At 36.3% G+C, this 25,680-nt stretch overlaps 1 protein-coding gene across 1 annotated transcript in view; it reads right to left on the bottom strand.

The window, feature by feature from the left end:
• Positions 1-714: 714 nt before the first annotated feature.
• The window catches only part of NEMP2 (nuclear envelope integral membrane protein 2), a 40,983-nt gene continuing 16,017 nt past the window's right edge, over positions 715-25,680 (bottom strand). The window contains exons 3-9 of the mRNA XM_004452556.4: positions 20,161-20,392; positions 19,943-20,015; positions 9,602-9,695; positions 8,744-8,858; positions 6,996-7,221; positions 3,718-3,894; positions 715-2,978 (exon numbers count right to left, since the gene is read on the bottom strand). Coding sequence (XP_004452613.2) covers positions 2,855-2,978; positions 3,718-3,894; positions 6,996-7,221; positions 8,744-8,858; positions 9,602-9,695; positions 19,943-20,015; positions 20,161-20,392 — 1,041 coding nt within the window. The 3' untranslated portion in view covers positions 715-2,854. The remainder of the gene's footprint in view (positions 2,979-3,717; positions 3,895-6,995; positions 7,222-8,743; positions 8,859-9,601; positions 9,696-19,942; positions 20,016-20,160; positions 20,393-25,680) is intronic.

Below are 25,680 nucleotides of genomic sequence, written 5' to 3'. Positions count from 1 at the left end.
ATGTCAGATGGACACTCCCCTGTACTTCAGCCCAACTATTACTGGCAAGCTCTATTAATGCACAAAGCACTTTTTGTGGTAAGTAAAATGTGTTTTAAAACCTTTTAAAATAACATTTGAATGACAGAATTGTTTAAGAATGGCCACCCACACTAAATCTCACCCACACATTTTGGTGTCGAATAGTCCAGCCTGCTAACAGTAAGCTTTTGTGAGGCACTAGTGTAAGCAATAACATAACAAAGGGTTCTGTTATGCTTGGTAATTGCACACCTATGGTGGTATGAAGCATGAAGCCAACTTTTAACTACTTTCAAGGGCAGAGTCATTTTATAGTTCAGTTTAAAAGCTTTTAGAAGAGGGAGAAAGGGAGGAGGGGGGTGAGAGAGAAAAGGGAGGAGTGGGAAGGAGGAAAAAAGGATCTCTTCAAGAGCTATCATGGAGTAGAGGTGGCTCAAGTGATTAGGTGCCTCCCTCCCACATGGGAGGCCCTGGGTTTGGTTCCCGGTGCCTCCCAGCAGACAGAGCAAGGAGACAGAGAGCACAAACAAGGGGGGCATTTGGGGGACTGGAAATAAATCTTTTTTTAAAAAAGGAGCTATCATGGTTTGGTGAGAATTAGAGCTATGATCTATAGATACACATATCTATATCCCCATCCTATAATATACCCCAAATAAAATGAACTCAATATAAATACACATACACCCCAAATCAAACAAGTGATGATTTTAATTGTTTAACTCTCATAGTTCACACATAACAAAAACTGACAATCCACGATTTCCTCTAAAACAGGAGAAACAAGACCCTGGAAGATTGCTGCTCTTTTTCTCTTTCTTCGGCTGTTTTTACTGAGACAGCACCCAGCTGCTGGCCACTAGGAGCTGCTTCCTCCCATCAGGAGTGCCTCCTGCACAGGTGAGGCCCAGATGCTGTCTTGGACTGAACGTCCAAGGGAACTCCCACAGCCTGTTCTCCTGAATTCACACATGCAGTTCATCCTAGACAAACTGCCTCTAGGGAGGAAAACCTGGTGAACACAAGCACTGATACATTTGATACTTTTATACTGTATTACCAATAAATATATTTAGAAAACAACAGAAATCAGATTAAACATTAAAAATGTTAGAGCTCTACTTCTATTTGAACAAATAAAACAGTCATCATCATCCTAAGTCTAAACGAAACTTTCTTTGGCTTTTTAAAAATCAAAGTCTATGTAAAGGCCCAGACTAAATTAAGCACATTTTTTTAAAAAAGAGAGCAAAGCTCCTAAAATTAAAAGGTTCCTGACCAAAAGAGACAAAGTACTAACATTCTGCTTTGAAGAGGAAATAACATTTGAAAAATCAGTCTATGAAACTTCCAAATTTTGATAGCCATGCTCTCTCTTACATTCAATAATTGAGAAAAATTCTTACTAAATTTGGCTCAGGAGAGCAACAGTCTTCAATTCTCTGTATGCCACAACCCATAACCCTTTTGGTAAAAGGGGATTCCTCAGGAATGCCTCTCTTCTTTATGACGCCATCAGAGCAGAAAAAGCCTGAGTTTGAGTATGAAAGGGAATCAGTTTAGCAACAGCTTAACTCAAGATTTTTTTGCCATGTTCTCTTTTCTCAGACCCATCTTTTGCCCTCCTTTCTTCAATAGTGACAGCACTAAGTTAGTTCGTTCTGAAGTTTAGCATCATGAATCAAGAAGGAAGGATTTATTCTCCATAAGCTCACAAATTTGTTCTATAGAAAATTCTTACAAATGTATACACTCAAACCATTTAAATAAACGAACCTGTTAACTCAAAATGTCACGAGGTTAAATACCTTCAATTTCATTTAAAAAACCAAAGTACTTCTAATTTCTAATCTTTACATATTTCTGTAAAAATCGTATCAAAACTTTAAAAAATGATCTTAAGAAATGTTTCTCTTTATTAATTATCAAATAGCTAGTTTCTCATCATTAAAAAATAAAAACAGAAAAGTCACCACTGTTGTGAGACCCAAGCTCCAGGGAAGTGGCCCCATGGCATGCCATAAATGTCTACTTCTACCTAAGCCGTAACATGCCAGGGCTGGAGTTGTAGTTCCAGTACTGCCTTTAAATTGCTTTGCGGTCTTGGACAAGTTATTTAACGTCCCCAAACCTCACTTTCTCCATTAGTAAAATAGAGAATGGAAATATATTAGCATTTGTGCTCCAAGGAATATTAATTTTTGAAAAAGGGTATTGTGATGAAATTAAACGAAACTACTGCACACAATATCCCTTCTCTAGGAGATTCACAATGTGTGTTAGCATTATTAAACGCTCTCAGGAGTCCTGAAATACATTTGTTTAACTTTGTATCAAACTTAGTTGACCTCAGAGTCCATTTACTGACTTGCACCTATTAGCATCCTGTAGACTATACTTTGGAAAACACTTGTCCAGCACCTCTCCAAGTCTCTTCCAGCACTTACCTTGATGAAATGTAGGAAGAGCAACGCAGTCTTTTGATACAGGTTCTGGGGATTAACAGGATTAAATACCCCAGTGCTGACAAGGCACCTGTTCATGCTGATTGGCCTCTTGAAGAATTTAACAAAATTCCCTTGTTCCTAATGATCAAGGAAAGTGGGCATGGCTCTGTCACAGGATCCTGATGGCCAACTACAGTGGAGTAAGCAAAACTTGCCAAGAATGATGTTATCTTCAATACACTTTAATTTTCCTTTCCAGCATGACTTGATTCTTCTCCATAGGAAATGTTTGTGTCATTGTTTCCTCATTCTGCCAACTTTTATAGGGTACCTCGCCCCTTACCCATTTCCTTGTCCAGAATGAAGTCAACTCACAAGTAGCACTGTCAGGCAGTCCTCAGATTAAAGAGCTGTTCTTCCAAGAAGGCACCTCCAAGGCCATATTGCTCTTCATGCAGACTAATTTCCTCAGGTGACAAGTGACTTGCTCCAAGAACAAAGTCTGCAAATCTAATAATATTTTCTTTGTTTTAAATAAAGTTAATGTTATCACAGGAAGGTTTATTTGGAAGATAACATGTTCCCTTAGTACTTATCCCCTTTAATTAAATTTGACTGCATCAGTAGAGGATGGCATTTACACAGTGGGTGTAAAAGTGAGAATGGCTAATGTGATCCTTCTAGAAATAGCTATTCAAGAAAAGGGCAGAGAAGTGGGCAGACTTATAAGCACTGAGTGCAGCCAAATGTACTTACTCCTGTTTTCTAATTCCTTTGCGTCTTTATTTTTTATTAGTTTTGTTTTTTGCTTTTTTTTTTTAAACTGTCAATACTTTCTCCTTCAATCCTCAATTTGAGGGCACTGTCTTTGGATTAAGCTATGAAGAAGGGAAAGCAGTAAAGGAAGATGTTAGGCAAACATGGCTTTCTTGGTTAACTTAAAATTTTTTTCCACACCAGTAGAAGAACCCAGTAACTTATCCCATGCCACCTTTCTCCTCCTCATATATTTATTATCTTTATAACTTTCCCTATGAAAGATATCAGATCAATATTTAATCTAACATCAGTTTTCCTGTCCAAGTCAGAGGAATAAAGAGAAAAAGGGAACTGCTGACAATGTCCACATACTCTGTTGTCCAGAAGAGTCACCTTTTTCTAATCTCAAATCTGTACCAAACTACCATATCATTTTCACTATGGTCCAAGCAACTGAGAAGGGCTTATGAACAATTAAATGCTCACTTACTTTTTAGGAGCCTGGAGTCTGGAGACAGCTAGCCAAGACGGGAAGTCGGCTCTGCGGCAAGCTTGGCGCAGTCCTTCCAGAGCACTGGCCGTTTCAGCCTCAGCTTGTTCCCCGTATTCTTCTTCAGTAAGATATTTAACCACAGGCTTTTCTGATGTAAACCACTTCTTCACTTTCCTGAAACATGTGGCACTGGGTTGCTAGAATCCTTGTTATATCTGGTTGCTCAATTCAATCCTTAATATTTATAACAATGCATTTCTTTATATAAAATCTGTACTTTTTTTACTGTTGTTATTATGAATGATGTAAACAGAATGTATTGTTTGGGTCTGATAATACATGCTTTCTCCTCTTAGACTATCCTAAATGATGTCCTAATGCATTTGAGAATCAATTAATAATAGAGATGTTAATTGTATTTTTCCATGATAATTTCTAATCACAAAATTAAAGTCTGGCTTCTTCATGCTTGGCTTACTGATTTCCCAGGACATTAAAAGAAGCAAGCCTTTGAGATGTCCTTTTTTGGAGACCCAGTAGAATCACACATCACTTTCTCCCTGTATTGAAAAGCTGGGAGGATTTGTGAGATATCGCCTCCACCTAGTGGTGGTGATGTTGACTAATTCCAGAGAGAGGGAAGACATATTGCACAAGTGTTTTGTATGTACAATAATTTATAATTCTTCCCTTGCCACATGCTGAGGGGCTAATTGGAATATTGCTTTTATAACCAGGAAAGTCCTAAATCTCATAAAAACAGTAATGATGATAAGGTTTAAAAATTTATATTTACCAATGAGTTTTTAAAAAATGTTTCTGGATGATTTTAAATTTAATTGAACCAGAGTTCCCAAAGCTGAATAAGTATCCTAATACTAGTAATTAAAAATATATATATATTTTTTTTCTTGAGGGTTGGGACCTGAAAAATCTGTATTTTATCTTTTAAAACTTGTCTGGTGATTGATAAGCTGTATTTGGGAATTGCTGACATTTCTTTCTTCTCCTTTTCTGAATGCCCAGCCATGATTTCCCTAGAAAGGAAAATCCCTGGCCTCTGAGCCAGAAGCCTAGGGCAAAGTCCTAGATTTGAGGTTTATTGTCTGAAATTGGACAATTCCTTAAAAGTTCTGAGCTGCACTTTGCTCATCTGAAAAAAATGAAAGCAATAATATCTACCCCATAGTGTTGCTGTAGAGATCAAATGAGATATTGTGTGTAAAAGGCTTAGCACAGTGAGCAGCCTATAGCGAGTGCTCAATAAGTATAATCAAAACAGTAGCTACCATTATTATTAAAATATATGAAAACTAGAAAGGACTATACAAAATCAGGACATTATTTCTCTGGTTTACTACTTAACCTCCAGGTCCTTGTTTTATCCCCTAATTTTTCATTTAATTCTTCAGGAGCAAAAGGAAAAGCTGAGCAAATCAAGGTACATTTTGATAATTACTTGAATGTTAACGGAATACAAAGCATAAAAGGATCATCGTGCAGGTGACAGAACACATTTGGCTCTTGGCGGGGCGGTTAGGCAGTTAAATGGAAGGAGGAAGGAATCCACCCTAGGTTCTGCAGGCCACAAGCTTGGCAATGGGCCAGAAGCTGTAGGATGCAAAATGGCCAGCGTCTTTCTGGAGTAGGAAACTCTAGGTCATCCCAATTACTGCCAGCCTCTGGTGGACAGGGCAAGGGGAAAAGCAGTAAGCATCAACCCCGCCAGCCCCATCCTCCAGAGGCACTTCAGCCTCTTCCAACATCCTCTGGACAGGGGTCTGTTCTGTTACTGGTGTATTTTTAACCCTGTGACACTCCCACATACACAGTCACCAGATCAATAACCTTCCAGTTACCACATAGCCTGCTTCCTCATAGCCAGTCCATTTCACCTCTTAAAGACGTCCTAACTCCCTCTTCCAGCCCTTAGTCCCACTGCTGTCCTCCAGGCCCTCATCTCTTGCCTGGACAACTACAATGCCTGACGACTGGTCTCCAGCTACAGGCCCTCCCCTCCAAGCCATCTTCAGTGCCGGAAGACAGACATGCTACATCCTGCCGGCTGGTGAGTGTTTGTGCTATCTGGTTTGATTTTTGCTTAATGAATGTATTATTATATTCAATTAGATTGGTTGCCAGCATTTAAAAATCATAAGAATTCACATTCTAATCCACATTTCTGGCTTTTCTAGAAAACCAGATTTGGCAACACAGGGCCCATATTCCTACATGGTAACAATCTGCTCAAGCTGCATGAGAACCGCTTCCTTTCAGATGATGCTACACTGTAGAATTTCCCATCATCCTCATGGTCAGCATCACTCATTACAATACCTACCTGGGCCCTAAGTATTTGAATTTAGAACTCTTCTCGAGGTAGCAGAGAGAGCTAACTCAAATGCATAATACTTAACCTCCACTGCGTACAGGATCAGACTAAATTACTTAGCATGGCTTGCGAAGCCTCCACAGTCTGGCCCGTGCTCCCCTCACTAGCTGCATCAGCAGCACTGCCTGCCTCATGACGATACCAAACTGGGTGTGCCCTGTTGGGAACGCCCTTCCCACATTTACTCATCTGGCTATTTTGATTCATCCTTTAAGATTCAATCCTGTAGTAACTCTTCTAGGAACACTTTACTGAACTTTCTCTATACACCCTTAGCTCCTTGGAAACCCTCTATTTTAATACTTAAAAGATAAAGAAACATATGCCTATGTCTCAACAAGGGTATTTCAAGGGCATGGACTATCCTTCATCTGCGCATCTGACACCAAAACAGGCGCTCAAACTCAATGACGGTGACAAAAGTTTGACAGAGCTTAAGCCTTAACTAAAAACCTAAAAAAAAGAGAGTTCTAAATATAAATAATACCTTTCAATCATTTATGACTCATTTCTGTCTCCTAACTCTTATCTCATAAACACAATCAATATCACTAAAGCAGTTTTGGCTCTTAATGAAGGAAATGCAGAATGAAAGTAGAAATTTTAGGCAATCCAGAGCCCAAGTAATTTTGCCACTGATCTTAGTAAATTCTGAGTGTATGTAAGTACCTGGAACTGGTAATGTATCTCTGAAAGATTAATGAAGTCTAGAAATGGAGATGGGATCAGATGCCTGACATTCTCTCTCCTCCCCCTCTCTCATAGTGAAATCTCCAGATAAAATGTACTCAGGAGATTATGATGGCTCCAAAAAGGTTTCCAAAGCAATAAAAAAAAACCAGAGCCCAAAATGTTCATTTACAAAGGAAGAAAAGATACGCACCAGCTCATGTAATAGAATGCCTTCAGTGGGTAGCACAGCCTTCTGGAGGACATGATGAGGATCATGACTGCATATGCAAACTGAGGCATGTTGACACCAGAATAGATCAGGACCAGGGACAGGAACCGCAGTGTCCATGTCAGAAGATCTGTGCTCCTTTTGTCAACAAGGGGTCCATGTTTGTAACAAACAGCAAAGCTGAAAAAGCCAACTGTTAAGACATAGCCTAGAAATAAGAAGAGGAACATAAAATAATGTAAATTTGTACTTAAAAATCATGTGAAAATTTGGCAGAGCCTTGACCTAACATATCAGAAAACCTTAATTTTTGCTTCTTTTTCCAATGAAATAACATTGAAAAATGGACAGAGAGCTAGTTATTCTTACCATATGAGTTAATGGGTTGACCGCTAATAATTTAGGATACATAATAATACATTATTATGATATATAAGTATATCCAGTTTTCAGTCCAGTGTCTTCTATGAGCAAATGTTATTGTGACTGCTTTGGCCAAGAATAAGCCTCAGTGTATGTCACTGTCAGCTACAACCTTACTATTTTTAGTTTCTAGTTACAAAGAAAAATGCGGTTTTACAGTGGAGGGATCAGAGTGTCACTCCTAATGAAGTACTCCATATCTCAGGGTCACTAATATTCTGTGTCTCCTACTGTGATCCTTCATAAAGTACAAAACGTCACACACCACCTCTTATGTATTCCACCAGAAGTGTTCAATTTGTATCTAAGCAAAACCCAAAATCTAATATCCATTTACAGGAAATATAAGGGAAGGAGGAACAAGTTAAATTACACTACAAAGGAGTAATCAGAGAATTCCAGAAAGTGGGGCATTCTACAGACCAACTATGCTGTGGAGAATATCCTCAGCATATCGCTATAAAGAAAAAAGGAACAATTATAGATTGAAAGAGATGTATGGGCCATATCCAGTAAACCATTTTTGAGTTTCCCTTTCTTGGGAAATTTGAACATGGCCTAGGTAATAGATTATTTTAAGAAATTATTGTTAGATTTTAGTTTTTAAAAACTATATAGGAAAATTCTCTTGTTCTTTAGAGATGCAGAGAGAAGTATTTAGGGGAGAATACCATGATATCTCTAATTAAAAATACTTTAGCATGAAAAATAAGTAAAAATATAAAATCTTCAAGTAAAACAAAAATGTAATTGCTTTTGCTTTGGGTAGAGCTTATTGTGTGCAGTTTGGTGCTAAGTGTTAAAAGAAAATCAATTCTCCCTTTCTCTATTACTTCCTAGTTAAACAAACAACCAAAAAGATATCTTGCTTTTATAAAATGAAACAAGAAAAGTGAGTGGTCTCTTAAAAGTTTCTGTTTCTGAACAATTTAATTCTCATTTGTCATTTATATTTAGGATTTCTCACCTTTCATACTGAATACTTAAAGAATTTTTACATTAGAAGTTAGATGTGGTTAGAGTTTAACCATAATTCAGGAGTATATGTAGTCAAAAGGGACAAATAATTTTTTGGTCTTTTGATCATTAGTATAGAAAAGTAATGAAATGGGGAAATAATCTAACCTGAGATCTACATAAACTGAAATCAACTATGAGAATAAAATAAAGTATTATTTTTAAAAGCATTTTCTCTTGAGTTCAAAATGGAAATTTGGAAGCTGGAGAGAAATATATATCAAAAGAACTCCTCTAGTTGTACTTTTCAGCTTTAACAATAAGATAACTTTTTAAAAAAATTTACCTACCCAGTATATAGATTCTGTTTTCATACCACAGCCACTTCAGATCTTCCATCAATTGGCACACAATGTAAACTGAAGCAAACCAACAACCAATCATTAGAGCCCAAAACGTGCTATACTGTGTATAGAAGAAAATTAATGACATTTTTTGGTGCATTTATTTTCATAAAAATAGAAATAAATAAACCCTTTGCATTAGAAACTTCTACATCAAACTGAATTGATTAACTCAATTCAGATATTCTCTAGGATCTCACTACTCCAGCTGTGTTCCACAGACGAGCAGGAGCGGCATCGTGTGGCAGCTTGTTGGAAATGAAGCATCTCAACCCCACCCCAGATCTGCTCAATCAGAAACTGCACTTTAACAAGATTCCCAGGCAACTTGCATACACAGTAAAGTTGGAGCAGCACTGCTCTAAAGAATAAATTTATCTCAAAATAATATAAGCCTTAATCAGAGTAACAGCAACATTATCATCATGAATTATTATTCATTTAATCTCAACTAAGGCCGTGATGGGTCAGTGTCATGCAATTCCTAAACTATCAAGATAGGAGAAGTTTTCACTCAGGACAGAATCAGACCATGTCACTCTTAAGCAAAAGTTTATTATCTAGAAAATAAAAGGGTCTCAAAAAAAAAAAAAAAAAAGATCACCAAAACTTAAACTTGGTTAAGCCTACATATAGAGCATCTATGTAAATACATAAAACAAAGTCCCTAGAAAATGATACATTTTAAAGCCAGTTGATACAGTGAAGTTGGAATATGAACTGTAACAATCAATTTTCATCAATTTTTCATGTCTATGCTATCACAATTTCCATTTATTATTCATTTGCACATAATATGCCTACCTTTGGAATGTGATTTTTCACCAACAGCAGGACAAAGACTAATGTCATCAGAATACCTAGCACAGTCCCCGAAGAGTAATAGAAAATAGAGCTTCTGTCAAGACAAGCAGATAAAACTATGTAAATGCCATGTAACACTTTAAGTATTAAAAACATGTTAACCTGACAGCAGTAGCCATAAAGGATATTAAAGAAAGGAAAACTCAGATAGCAGCTCTAATTACATCCCATACTCTTAAAAAATGAAATCAGGAGAGGACTGTGGGAAGATGGCAAAATAGGAAACTCCAGGAATCAGTTCCTCCACCAAAACAAATATTGAACTTGCAGTAACTGTTTGAAACTCCAGAGTTTAGTGGAACACTGTGCAGCATTCAGGGAGTAGTGGGAGGAAGAGGCTGGTAAACTGTGATAAATACTGGTATGTTTTACTTTCCTGATGGCTGGCAGGAGTGGGGACAGGAGCTTGAGCCAGGGTGGGACATAAAGACCTACAGGGGTGTGGTCTGATCATATATCTCCACTTTTCATCTTTGCTTAGGATCTCAGGGGGCCCAGCTCTGGATCTCTAGGGGCCCAGCTCTGCGGATGGTCATTGTTCCAAACCCCTACGGCAAAGGCAGCAGAGGAATCTTAAGACAGAAACATTCCTCCAAAGGATGGAAAACAGTTGCTACATTAACTGGGAAAGGGCAAAATCAAGAAAACAACGCTTCAAAAGCCAAAGCAGCTCCTGAAGCTCTGGCTGGCCCCTCCCCCATACCCTTCGCAACCTGGAGTTGAGTCAGTTGGAGTTCCCATTGCAAATCCCTGGCTCTGCCCCAGAGGGAGCAGAGTGGCCCCTCTGTACATAGGGGGTGTAGTGCCAATCTCCCCGTGGAAGTCTGAGAGACTGAGCTGGGGAACATATGCAGCTAGCCCTCCCAGAGTTTGTATTGAGGGAAGAAAAGGGGCTTGCAGACAGCTAGGAAAGAGAAACAATTAAGTTGACATGCCTGGGACAAGGGACTACCTGCATTAAGTCAGAGGGAGAGAAGTTCTATTACAAAGGGAATAGAGAAATCACTCAAACAACTATAAACTGTAATATGGGAATTCCTAAGGTCTCTACAAGCACAAGCCCAGGAAAAGAAGCTCCTAAGGCTTCATGGCTCCAGCTCCAGGGAGAAAAGGATAACACAGAGAAAAAGCTATACCTTCCATTTGCCGTGGGCTGATCTTGATAGGACTAAACTTCAAAGGAGACCATCAGCCAAAGCACAGCCAATTTGCAAAGACAGTGAGAGGTGCTTTTTGCTTTGGTTTGTTTGTTTCGATTCACTCCTGGCATTCCAGAAAATCTCTGTAATATCACTAGCTGAATGCAAATTTAGGGAACAGAAAGCTTGGGGATTAAATCCCAGAGTTAACACTTGAAAATAATAAAATGCACAGTGTGCAACAAAAGATTATAAGGAAAAAAAAAAAAAACAGGAAATGATGGTTTATCTAAAGAAGAAGATAAAAATCTAGAAAGCATCAACCAAGAGGACCAGACTTTGGGTTTACTAGACTGAAAAGAAAAAAAAAAGATCCGGATCCTCAGTATGCTCACGGAGCATTTCCTTTATAGGAAAACACAGAGAAAGAACCAAAGGATATGAGGAAAACAATGAATGGAAATGTTTTGGGATTCTCAATAGGAACCAAACAGAAATACTAAGTTGAAAAACATAGTAACTGAAGTGAAAAATTCCCTAGATGGTTCTGACTATAGATTGGAAGTAGCAGAAGAAATAAACAGTGATCTCAAAAACAAGATAACTGAAGTTATTTATGCTGAGGAGCATAAGGGAAAAAAAAAAAAGAACTAACAAAGCCTAAGAGACATGTGGGACACAATGAAGGTTACCACTATTGGCATTATAGGGGTCCCAGAAGGAAAAGAGAAAAAGGGGCAGAAGGAATATTCAAAGAAATAATGGCAGAAAACTTCCCAAATTTAATGAAAGACATTAATATGCACATTCAAGAAGCCCAACAACCTCCAAACAGGTAAACTCAAAAAGAAACATACCCAGCAACATAGTAATCAAATTGTCCAATACCAAAGACAAGGAGAAAGTTCTGAAAGCTGTAAGAGAAAAGCAATGAGTCATGTAGAAGGAAATCCCAATAAGATTAAGTGCCAATTTCTCATTAGAAATCATGGAGGCAAGAAGGTCACAGAAGTAAATATTTAAAGAGCTGAAAAAAAAAAACCAAACAATTGCCAACCAAGAATTTTATATCCAGCAAGACTTTCTTTTAAAAATGAGGGTGAGATTAAGACATTCCCAAATAAACAAAAGCTAAGAGTGTTCAACACCACTAGACCTGCCCTACAAGCAATGCTAAAGGAATTCTTCAGACTAGATAAAGGAAAGGACACTGGTACTATCGTATTTTTTTTGTTATGTAACTCCACTTCCTTCTTCTTATATGTGTTAAAATGCAAATGCATAAACATTTAATGATAAATTAATGGTTTTGTAAATACAATGTACAAAGAAATAATTTGCAACAAGTACAAAAAAAGATGGGGGCACAGAAGAGTATGGAAGCAGTGTATGTATATGCTATGAATATTCAAAACATCACTTTCAATAATAGATAGAAAATCTAGACAGAAGATCAATAAGGAAATAGAAGACTTGAACAACACACTAAACCAGCTAGACCTAACAGACATATAAACACTTCACTCAACATCAACAGAATACACATTCTTCTAAGTGTATGTGGATCATTTTCCAGGATAAACCATATGTTAGGTCACAAAACAAGTCTCAATTAATTCAAAAACTATTGAAATGCATCTTCTCTGACCACAAGGCAATGAAGCTAGAAAACAGTAACAGAGGGAAAAATGGAAAATTTGCAAATATATGAAACTAAATAATTTACTTTAAAATAGCCAAAGGGTCAAAGAAGAAATCACAAGGGAAATCAGGGAAATTGAGGCAAAGGAAAACGAAAACGCAACATACCTAAACCTATGGATACAGCAAAGGCAGTCTGAAAGAAATGTGTAACTCTAAATGCTTACATTACAAAAGAAGAAAAAGCTCAAGGATACCTAACCTCAAAACTGGAGGATCTAGAAAAAGAACAAACTAAACCCAAACCCAGCAAAAGGAAGTAAAAAAATAAAGATTAAAGTGGAGATAAATGAAAGAGAGAATAAAATAACAATAAAGAAAATCAACAAAACCAAAAGTTGATACCCTGAAAAGATCAAGAAAATTGACAAACCTTTAGCTAGATGGACAAAGGAAGAGAAAAGGTGGTGATGCGGGACACAAATAATTAAAATCAGAAATGTATTGTAGGCACATTACTGCCAATCCCACAGAATAAAAAGGATTTTAAGACTACTCTAGACAACTATACCCCAACAAATCAGATAACTTAGATGAAATGGACAAATTTCTAGAAACACGAAAACTACCTATGCTGACTCAATAAATAATAGAAGATCACAACAGACTATTAACAAGAAAGTAAATCAGTAATCAAAAACCTCCCGAAAAAGAAAGCCCAAGACCAGATGGTGTCACTCGTAAATTCTTCCAAACATTCCAAGAACTAACACCGATCTTACTCAAACTCTTCCAAAAAACTGAAGAGTTAGGAAACAATCCCTAACTCCATCTATGAGGCTAACATCACCCTCACACCAAAGCCAAATAGATGTCACAAGGAAAGAAAATTGCAGATCAATATCTCTTATGAATATAGATTTAAAAGTCCTCAACAAAATACTAGCAAACCGAACCCAACAGCACATTAAAAGATGAAGATAGACTACTGCAAATAAATCAGATGAATTTTTGGTTTCTTATTGTTTATTTCTAGATTACTTTCTTGGAAGATTGGGATAAGATGTTTATCTTTAACATATCATGTACTACAGTATTGTATTTGTTTCTGTTATATGGAAAAACTAAAAGCAAAGAATGATTAAAAAAGGAGTATAATGTGGTTAATTAATAATATTAGCTTTTTTCCTAACCATCCTATCTAATGGTTAAGACAACAGTATCAAAAATACATGACATGGAAATACTTTGTTTAGCATTTTCATACACTGAATACCTTCATGGTGCTGTATGATAATAGCACTGTTACATGAACTAAGCCCCTATCTTTTCATATTCCGGTTTGTTTAAAAAATATGCTGATGCTGTTTGTGGTGAAAAAGTGAGTATTTATGAATGTGTATAATCAAGAAATACTTAGCTGACAGCTATAAATTACTAAATTGAGAGATATCTTCATTCTGTATGAATAAACATTTTTCTATAAAATAGTTGAGTTTATATTTTTTACATTTTATAGGTACCAAATTATAAATGTCAAATATATGCATTTTAAATTAGTAATAAGTTGTTATTCTTAGGAATTGGGTTTGCAATTTATCAAGTAATTATGAAATGTCATACTGCATTAGCTTCTAATTTTAGTAAGACATTTTTAGATAAAAGTAACCTACTTTAACATTTCTAGAATGAAAAATCTTCTTGTAAAACCCTTGAAAATAAGCAATCTCTTTTAAAAAATCCTATGATATAACACAGGATATACTTATGCTTGAAGATTTGGAAGAAATAATGTATAAGAATGGTAAAGGTAGATAATTGTTTTAGTTTCATATCTGTAGAAGTATTGTCTATTTCAGTGTGAAACTACCTTGAATTTACAAATACACTGTTATATTTTGTAAAGTTTTGTAAAGTCATAAACAGAATTTCTATTTTGAAAAATAATTGTATGTTTAATCTGCTTCTGAAATCTTTTTGTAATCTGTGGAAATAGAGTATCAATTGGTTTTGCTAAATTGTGAACCTCGCTGAGTCATTTTAGATTGCTTTTGAGAAATGGTAAGTTTTCCCTCTTTGTTTTTGAGATAGTCACTGGATTCAAAGTATATTTATCATATACACCTTGATGCATTTTGTACTACTCTACGTGTATGCTACAAATAACTAAGTCTTTCAAACGCTAATAGTCAGCAGTCCAAAGTTTGTATTAAATTCTAAATTCTTTTTATTTTTTAATCTTTAATTCTGGATATATTGCAAATGTCATGAGATTTTACTCAATAACTTGTGATGGAGGATTCTTTGGTATCTCACTGTTTGGTTAAAGCACTAATTTTACTTTATTGTTAAATTTTTTAAGCATTTGAGTTAAAAATATTTCAAAGAGTAATATGTGAAAGAGGAGCACATCAGCTACAGTTTTAAATTGCATTTGTTTTGTTATTTGAAAATATCAGATGGACTTTTCCAAGCAATATATACAAATAATCCATCAACATATCTGAAAAGGACCATGAAACCTGAGACGTGCTAGTGGAGACTTGCTGATACACAGGAACCCAACAAATCCAGGAAGCAAGGGAAATATTCTGAAGTAACATTTGCATTGTCAACCTCTACTGACTCCGTTTTTCAAGCAACAATATTTTACAACCTTATGTTCTCTGCATATTGTAACTTAAACATTCTTTTCCCCTTGTTAAGTATTAAAGATATTATGCATCTTTTGCCTCATTATTCACAGCTATAGGTACCTACTATGTGCCAGGTATTGTTCTAGGCACTAGAGAAAGAGCAGAGAAGAAAAAATTTCCCCTTTATAATGGAATTTATATGCAAATAGACTCCAAAATGTGTTTTCTATGATTTTTGAAGCTTTCATAATCTTGGTTATATATAAACCTGAAACTATGTTGATGCTGATTTCTCATGCCTTTATTCTTTAATGAAATTTACTTGGACTACACTGGAACCCAGTGCATTAACCAAACTGATAACTTTTGGTATTAGGGAAGCAAGATTCTGGAGATGCAAAGGAAAAACAATAACTGAATATATTTTAATTCAAGAATTCATGGCTTTGGGCCAAGTGCATAAAATGGCCATAGTTAATATGAAGTTGTTTGTTCATATTGTCATAGTACCTTATTGCCAAAATTCTTATTTTTTTTTTTCAAAATTCTTATTAATAGGTAGTAAGAAATTCCTTATGATTCTTAAAAGGTCTGTAATATCCTTTTTCTCATATATGTTAATTTTGTTCTTGAATACATGATTAGCACTAAACGGTGTAGTAATTACCTACAAATCTACCTATATATTTACAAGATAAACAAAAACTAAATGACACCAAAAAAACTGACCACATCATCATCTTAATTGATGCAGAAAAGCCATCTGACTAAACCCAGCACTGCTTCTTGGTAAAAACACTTAGAAAACTAGAATAGAAGGAAACTTCCTCAACACAATAAAAAGCACATATGAAAAACTCACATATAACATCATAACCAATGGTGAAAGATTGAAAGCATTTCTTCTAAGATCAGGAACAAGACAAGATGACCACTGGTAACAATGCTATTCAACATTGTTCTGGAAATTCTACCCAGAGCAACTAAACAAGAAAAATAAATAAACGCCATCCAAATTGGAAAGGAAAAAGTGAAACTTTCTGTATTTACAGATGACATAATCCTATATACAGAAAATCCTGAAAAAATCCACAACAAAACTACTCCAATAAATGAATTCATCAAAGTGGTGGGGTAGAAGATCAACATACAGAAATGAGTCATGTTTCTATATACTAGTAATGAACAATCTGAAAACAAATTTAGAAAAAAATTACATTTACAATAGCAACTAAAAAAAAAATCAAATACCTAGGAATATATTTAACTAAAATTGTAAAGGACTTGTACACAGAAAACTGCAAAAATAATTCTAAAAGAAATGAAAGAAAACTTGAATAAACGGTAGAACATTCCATGTTCATGGTTTGGAATATTAAATATTGTTAAGATGCTGATTCTACACAAAGTGATTTTATAGATTCAAGGCAATCTCAGTCAAAACTTCAATGGCCTACTTTTCAGAAATGGAAAAGCCAATCATCATATTTTTATGGGGCTTAAGGGGCTCTAAACAGCTAAAGCCATTTTGAAAAAAAGAATGAAACTGGAGAACTCACATTTCCCCATCTTAAAACTTATTACAAAGCCATAGTAATCAAAATGCCATGGTACTGGCACAAGGAGAAACATATAGACCAAAGGAATCTATCTGAGAGTTCAGAAATCAACCCTCACATTTATGGCCAACTGCTTTTTGGCAAGGTTAGCAAGCCCACTCAATTGGGAAAGAAGAGTCTCTTCAACCAATGTACTGAGAAAACTGGATGCCCACATGCAAAAGAATGAAGGTAGCCCCGTATCTCACACCATAAACAAAAATCAACTCAAAGTGGACCAAATAGGAACCACAACTATAAAAGAAAACACTGAGAAGCATTTTCAGGAGCTTGTGTTAGATAATGGTTTCTTAGACTTTATACCCAAAGCACAAGCTACAAAAGAAAAATATAGATTAACGGGACCTCATCAAAATTAAAAACTTTTGTGCAAAGACTTTATCATGAAAGTAAAACAACTTATGCAACAGGAGAAAATATTTGGAAACCACATATCCAATAAGGGTTTAAAATACAGAATATAAAAAGAAATCCTACAACTCAACAACCCAAATTTAAAAAGGGTAAAAGACTTGAATAGACCTTTCTCCAAAAAAGATATACAAATGGCCAGAAAGCACAGTGTGGCAGTCTGAGATTATTTATGAATTCTAGAAAGAGAGATTATGTTTATAAAACTGGTCTGAACCTCTGAGCATGATAACCCTTTGACTGTATTAGATTCAGCTGAGATATCTGATTTAAATTACATTAAGATTAGGGCTTTGATTTAACCACATAATTAGAGTGTAACTCAGCACTGAGTCCCAGAACCCTTGGTGGGCTCATAAAAGACTCTCACATGGAAGTAGATACACAGAGAAGAACACAGAGGAAGAGAGACAGCTCAGAGACACAGCAGAGGCCCCAGGAAAAGAGATGAGCCTGATAATCTACAGCTGACTTTGTGAAGAGAACAGAGCAGCTGAGCCCAGAAAGAAACAAGCCCTGGGAAGAGAGATGAACCTCATGCCAGCCTACAGCTAAGAATAGAAGAAGTTGAGACCATGAAGCCTTAAAAAGAAGAAGAAAGGCTGAACTCTCATAGACATTGCCTGCCATCTTGTGCCAACATGTGTCAACAGACTTTGGGTGAGTAAGTACTTCTTATGGTACCTTGAGTTGGACTCTTTAGGGCTGTATACCTGTAAGCTTCTACCCCAAATAAATACCCTTCATAAAAGCCTCTTGGCTTTTGTACTTTTTTGCATCAGCACCCCCTTGGCTGACTAATAATACACACATTAAAGGATGAGTTCAACGTCATCAGCCATTAGAGAACTACAGATCAAACCACAATGAGTTAACATTTCACACCCACTAGAATGGCTGCTATTAAAACAAAACAAAACAGAAAATTACAAGTTTTGGAGAGGATGTGGAAAAATAAGAACATTCAGTCTTTGCTGGTGGATACATAATATGGTACAGCCACTGTGGAGGACAGTTTGACAGTCTTTCAGAAAGTTAAGTATAGAATTACCATAAAACCAGGCAGTCCCACTTCTAGGCATATACCCCCACATATTGAAAGCAGTTACTCTAAACAGATATTTGTATACCAATGTTCATATTCACATGATTCACAATTGCCCAAAGATAGAACAACCCAAGTCTCCACCAACCAACGAATGGATAAAATGTGGTATACACACAGGGTGAACTATTATTTAGCCTTAAAAAGGGATGAAATTCTGATATATGCAACAATACGGATGAACCTTGAAGGACATCATACTGAATGAAATAAGCCAGACACAAAAGGACAAATATTGCATGATCTCACAGATATGAAATGATTAGAATAAGTAAATTCATAGTCAGAAATGAGAATAAAGATTAACAGGGGCAGAGGTGGGGTTAGAGAATGGAGAGTTAATGCTTAAATTGTACAAAATTTCTGTTTGGAATGATGGAAAAGTTTTGGTAATGGATGTTGGTGACAGTAGCACAACTTTGTGAACATAGTTAACAGCACTGAATTACATGTTTGAATGTGGTTAAAAGGGGACATTTTTGGTTGTATATATGTTTTTAGAGTAAAAAGTAAAAATAAAAAAACAAAAACAAAAACATAGGACTGCATAACACAGTGAACCCTAAAGTAAACCACAGACTACAGTTAATAGTTCAATTACAAAAATGTTATTTCATGAATTGTAACAAATGTACTACACTAACGCAAGGTGTTAATTATAGTTTATGGGAACTCTGTTTTTTATGCTATGGTTTTTCTATAAACCGATACTACTCTAATACAAAATTTAAAAAAAGTTAAATCAGTACTTGAAATTTTTGGTAAATAGCATGCTGCTAACTCCAAACAGAAGGTCTGAGTTACCATCTATACTGAGTCTGATTCAGCAAATAATCATCGAGCACCTTTTATGTTGAAGGTCCTCAGCTGAGATCATTATATGCATGAACAGCCACCCTGTGAGACAGCTATCCCGGTTTTAATTTTACAGAGGGCGAAACCAAAGCACAAAGAAGTTAAAACACCTTCTCAAAGACAGTATCTACTAAGTGGAGGATTAAGGATTTTAGCTTAGTTCCTCTGCAAGCTTTACTCTTCATGCTATGCTTGTATCGTATAGTTTCTAAAGACCACAATGACATTAAACACACTTGATTATACTATAAGGAAAAGCTAAAAATGAACAATTTTAGGAATAATTAACAAATGTTTGGTCCTAACTAGCATGAGCAAGGAAAGAAGTAAAGTATTATTAGGAAAGAGATTCTCTGTTTCATGAGAGAAATGGTAAGATACAAAGTATCAGAATAATGTTTATCCAAGAGTCAGATATTGGTTAAATTAAACCTTCTGTGTCAGAGCCACAAAACTAGAAGGAATCTCTAATGTATTTGAGAGAGCAAGGCACACGGCATAAAGAAACCTGAGTATAAATCTTGGCCAAAACAAAGAACTAGTTGTGTGATGATGGATATTGATTTTCTCATCAATATACAGAGCTCACATAATTGTCATGAAGATCAAATCAAATAAAAAATGTTACTATAGAAAATAAAAGAATGAATGTGAAAGCACTTTGTAATACATATCATATTATACAAATATCTGTTCCTGTTTTTAAATGCCTTGCAAACACTACCTTCAGACCTATTGTTTACAAAACCTAAAGCAAGAAGTTGCAAACAAGAACTATAAAAGCACACTAATGCAGAAATACTTAGTTATAGGGTCAAAAACACCCTATACTTTTTTGATTCACAAAACCTAAGAAAGCAAAAATTAGTACTTACTGACTCAGAGTTTTTGCATAAAAGAAGAGGACAACACCTGCCACAAACACAAGGAAGAGCTTGAAATCCACGACTGGAGTTAAAAACAAAAAACAAAAAAGAACAAATATAAAGATTTTGTGTCAATGTAGTATTAGAGAAAGAAGAGAAACATCAATTTATTGAAATGTCACCTAAGAAACTAAACCCAGAAAGTATGAAAAAAAAACCAGACTTACTGTTTCGATTCACTTTTACTGTATAGATAAATATATTCCTGACAGGCTTCACAGAGAAACACACAGTCTCCCCATTTGGATTGACAATTATGGTTATTTCATTATACTCCTTTGGTATCCAAAAGTTATGAATCATACATTTGATAAAAGTTATAATGGTTTCTGGATACTGGCATTTATGCCTTTCTGTGATATGCACAATACTGAACAGGTCTGAACTGGTAATTTTCACCTGTAAAACATAAACAAATAAATCCATAAAGACAGAATTAAAAGTTTCTTAAAAACATGAGCAGAGGAATAAAGAGAACCCAGAACCGGCAGAGTAAAGAGCACTCAGATACACGTGAGCACAGTCTGATCCCAGAATGAGAGCTGTGTTTAGTACCAAACACACCCCAGACCACACATACTGTTTTGAAAGTGAATGTTTCTTCTCCTGGATTGTGGTTGACTTAACTTCCTGTTCTAGCAAGTTACTGTGGCTAAGGGATATCCAAAAAAGGATGAGATAGAAAGCAACAGACACAAACTATTTGGTTGTAAATATAATGAGAACAGGGCTTATATCTCCATTCTTTTCTATAAAGCAGAGCTCATTGTGATTAAGCAAAAGTGCTTCCCCTTCTTCTGTATCAGCTAAGCACATCTAATTCAGGCTTCTCTCACTACTTCTGAAGACAGACCAGAACCCAACCATGCGTCCTGACAACAAAGCCCTAGCTACAATGGCAAGCGGATGGGGACAAACCACTGATCATTACACGACAACTCAGCTGCTGCCCTCGCCTGCCTCTCTATATACATATTGCTCCTCTTTACCCAAGAGGAGAGCAACCCTGAAAAGGAAAGGGAGAGCACCAGCTTTGAATCTCAGGCATCAGTCAATATCACCCACAATCTATCTACCAGCCCCAGGTCATTCCCCCTATTTCTCATTGACTTTTAACTCCTGGCTCACTGTTGCTTCCTCCCCACTACTATTTCCTGCCTTACTCCTCTAGGGTTTTGATGTATACAATATACACACCAAAACTCCTTCCAATACCCTGGCCTCTCAGTTCCTTGAACTCTTCTCCTTTTAAGCTCTCGTCCTCCACTCTGCCTCAGCTAATCATTCCCTGGTCATACTCTGGGCCTTGTTAATACTGAAACGGCAGCCCCTCCATGCACTGTATTTCATGCACCCCACTGGCTGAGCACCACCTCCTATCTTTCCAGTTGCTCCCTCTAGCATCCTGACCCAACAAGTCTTTGATCCCACCATTGATCCAATTATCTCTCTACTGCTCCTCACCACTTGATGTCCTCGGCCCCTTCTTTCCAAGTTAAATTTCATAATGAATCATTATAAATGACTCCTCTGCATGTACATTCGACTCCTTTGCATATCTCTTGATGTGTCAAACTCACCTACAAAACTGTACCTTGGTTAAATCCAACTCTTCACCTTCTCCACTCCTGAATTTGTGTCGCTGAATGTGCTACAGAAACACACACTGGTTTCACTTCAAATCCATGGCATGAACCTTAAGGGGGCCCGGAAAGTGGAGGCAATCGTACTACATACTGCTGCCCATTCACTTTTCCACTCTCTTCAACAATGATTTCAAAACTTTCCTTCCTCAATACCCCAATAGCTGCTCCCCACCCCTACTCTCAGCTGTCAAATCTACCTTCCTACTTCACTATAATAATGGAAGGAATCAGAAGACAATGTCCACTGGCTGCTACCCCCACATCCACCCACCTGTCAGCACCTGCAGGTACAAGCTCTGCTTCCTGCCTGTTCCACAGAGGACATTTGCATGTTCTGTTCTAAAGGCAAGCCCCAGATCTGGGCACTGAATTCTATCTGCCTCTGCCTACTCACAGACATCCCACCAGCACTTCTCCTCTCTCTCTTCATTCTCTACCAGATCTTTTTTTTTTTTTTTTTAATCAACACATTGCTATTTTTCCCATTAAAAACAGAAACAAATGCATTCTATTAATCTCACTTGCCCCTCCCGCTATCATCCCATTTCTTTGCTTCTGGTTACAATAAAATTCCTTTAAGAAATGTCTTTATCTGCAATCTTCAATTCCTCTTTTCCCATTCTCTCTTCTAACCACTCAAACAGGCTTCCATCCCCAACAAGCTTCACCAAAACTGCCTTTGACAAGGTCACCAGTCACAGCCATTTTGCTAAATTTAATGGTCAATCAATTCTCAGTCCCCTTATTTGACCCATCAACAGCATTCGGCACTCCTTCTCTTTGTTACATTTTCTTCCCTGGGTTTCCAGGACATCACACTTTCTTGGTTTTCTTCCTTTTTTCACTGTTGAGCCTTCTCTCTCCTCTATGGCTTCTTTCTTTCTCCCTGACCTCTTAATATCAGTCTGACCCAGGCTCAATTATTGGTAATTCACTCCTTAGTGAGTTTATCAAGTTCATGGCATTAAGTGCCATCTATGTTAATACACATTGCTCTTTACTTTTGCAAAAGGAAAAGACATACCAGAAATTAGTAAGATTGATTATCTAAAAATAGTTTGGGTAGGAACTGGTAAAAGGGATGAGGGGAAGTAAAACAAAACAAAACAAAAACTACCTTTGTGTAAGTTTTCACTTTTCAGCAATGTTAGTGTTGTACATACTTAAAAATAATGACAATAAAACTAAACATGATGGAAGAAAACCCTGAAATTGAATACAAACAGAAACAAACCTAACTATATTTCATACAAATAAAATTACCACACTGCAGGGGGGCATGTGGTAGGAATAAATTAACCTAAGTAACTTTTGAGCACAGTATTTAGACTATATGCTCTCAACCTACATACAAAAAGTACTGTAAATAAATACTGAATTCCAGTTACTAGGCTTGTTTGTCACAGAAATGTGGCTTAACAATTCTGGAACTACTTTCAGTATATTCTAGGCTTAAGCAAATAATGGAACCAGGTTTCTCACTATCAGAGAAAGCAGTTACAAATATGGAAAGGAGGAAGACAGAATGAACTTGGTGACACTGGAGATATCAAAACTCATGGATTTTGATAGAAAGATAGGTGTTAGAAATAGATGCATGTATAGGTATATGGGTATGTATGCTTGTGTGTACACACATATGACAACAGAATTAAACACCTAGCACTGATGTTCACTGAAAAAACCTGGGTCTGGAAAAGTATAAGCTGGGTCCAGGAAAAAAGCTAGGCTAGGAAAGCACAAGATGAGCTAGGAAGATCTTATTTGCAAGAAAGTAAAGAAGCATTAAAAAAATGGTAGGGACAAGTTAAAAGAATATAGGTAGTCTGAAGGGGCTCCTACTGGCCAAATATGGGACTATCTGAATACCAAAATAAATAATGAGAGTAAGGGCTTGTAGTCCAATGAATGGCTTAGCAGTACTTAAGATAAGTGGATATAAATAAACAAATAAATAAAACTCTTGCTTATAGTTGAATATCAACAAATGAATGAAGAAGAAATAAGGGCATTAAAGAAAATCACCATTTGACAAACTTCATGACAATTGATTCAAACAAGCATCACCAATGGATGATAAAACTAAAAGATGAAAGTATGATCAGGAATAGGACATCTACATAGTGTCAAATTATCTCTTCAAAACACTTATTCATTATAAAGGATAAAATAGTAATTTACAGTGGAACAACCTAACAGATACTACCTTAACCAAGTAATCAAAGTTTGTATCACTGATAATGGTACAAATCAACATCATGCTGAGACAATGCCTTAGCTATTCCCTTGGCCTAGAATATTCTCTCCCCCCATATTCTCCTGGGTACCTTGCACACATCCTTGAAATCTTTCTCAAATCTCACTTTCTCAATAAGAACTACTCTGACCATTCTTTTTGACAATATTGCTTGTTCCTTACTTCCCACATCTCAATCCCTCTTACTCTATAGGTTCTTCTTTTGTAGCACTTACTGGTTTTATAATCTTCTTCTTTATTACATTTATGGTTTACTATCTGGCCCCCCTCACTTGCCCCACCCACCCCTAAGGCAAACATCCAAAAGAGCAGATATCTGATTTGTTGACTGATGTATTCTAAGAGCCTAGAACACTTCTTGCTTCTTATATTATGTGCCCTATAAGTATTTGCTGAATGTTAAATGAAGAAAAATCTACTGAAAACAAATGCTATCTTGTCCATCCTATATTTCTATAGAATTTCTATATGGGAGGGGCCTGGGATAGCAATTATTTTGGAAAGTAGAAGAGTGAGTGTTGTCTTGAGCTGTGTTTGAATAGCAAGCACACTGTATTCACTTAGCTGGTATATTTATTTGAAGTGGCTTAGGAGGAGGAAATAAAAAATATGGAAGGGATTATGCTCCTTCCACATGGCTTACCCTTTGGAACCACTGCTTAGGATGCCCAATTCCACTTTCAAACTGATACACAGCTCTGTGTCATACTAAACCTATTTTCAATTCTTGGAATGGTACATTTTAATTCCCTGTCCCAAAGACATTATTTAAAAGTAGGCCCCTTGGCAGTACCTCAAGAAACTGAATATAGCACTGCCGTATAATCCAGCAATCCTGTTACTAGGAATATATTCAAAAGAAATGAAAGCAAGGATACGAACTTACATTTGTACACTGATGTTCACAGCAGCATTATTCACAATTGCTAAAATATGGAACCAGCCCAGTGTCCATCAAGAGATGAATGGATAAGCAAAATGTGATATACACACAATGGACTACTAGTCAGCAGTAAGAAAAAACGAAATTGGGATGCATATGACAACATGGATGAACCTAGAGGATATTATGTTGTGTGAAGTAAGCCAGACACAAAAGGACAAACATTTTCTGGTCTCACTAATATGAACTAAATATGATGAGTAAACTCATAGAGGTAAATTCTAGAGTATAGGTTACTAGGAAAGGGAAGGTCGGTTGAGAATGGGAGCTGATGCTTAATGTATGTAGCATTATTCATAAGGTTAATTGTAAAAGTGTGGAAATGAATAGAGTTGAGAGTAACACATTATAATGAGTATAACACTGCTGATTTATAAATGTGATTGTGGCTGAAAGGAGTAGTCTATGGACATAAATGCCAACTGAAAGGAAACTACAGAATAATCTAGGGTGTGATTTTGGTGGTGGATGAAGATTGTAATTAACAGTATAAATATAAGAATGCACTTCTTTTACAAAGTGCTAGCATATGGTGATACACAGGAAAATTACAACAAGTGTAACTTATGGATGATAGTTAACAGTAATATAATATTTTGCAGCAATGGCAAGAATGTATTTTTTCAATACTAAGGGACAATAATAGGGGGGTATAAGGAAGTATGGGATTTTTCTTTTGGAGTAATTAAAACGTTCTAAAATTGACTGAGGTGATGACAGCTCAGCTCTGGATTAAAATGCAAGCCACTGAGTATACACTTTGAATGCACTGTACAAAGCACAGGACTATGTAATACAGGGAATCAAGTGGTGGACAACAGACTGTGGTTAACTTAACAGG

Source organism: Dasypus novemcinctus, chromosome 7 (assembly GCF_030445035.2).
Source record: "Dasypus novemcinctus isolate mDasNov1 chromosome 7, mDasNov1.1.hap2, whole genome shotgun sequence".
NCBI classification, from domain to species: domain Eukaryota; kingdom Metazoa; phylum Chordata; class Mammalia; order Cingulata; family Dasypodidae; genus Dasypus; species Dasypus novemcinctus.
Note: the sequence above shows the minus strand (reverse complement) of the source record. Positions and strands in the feature narration are given on the sequence as shown.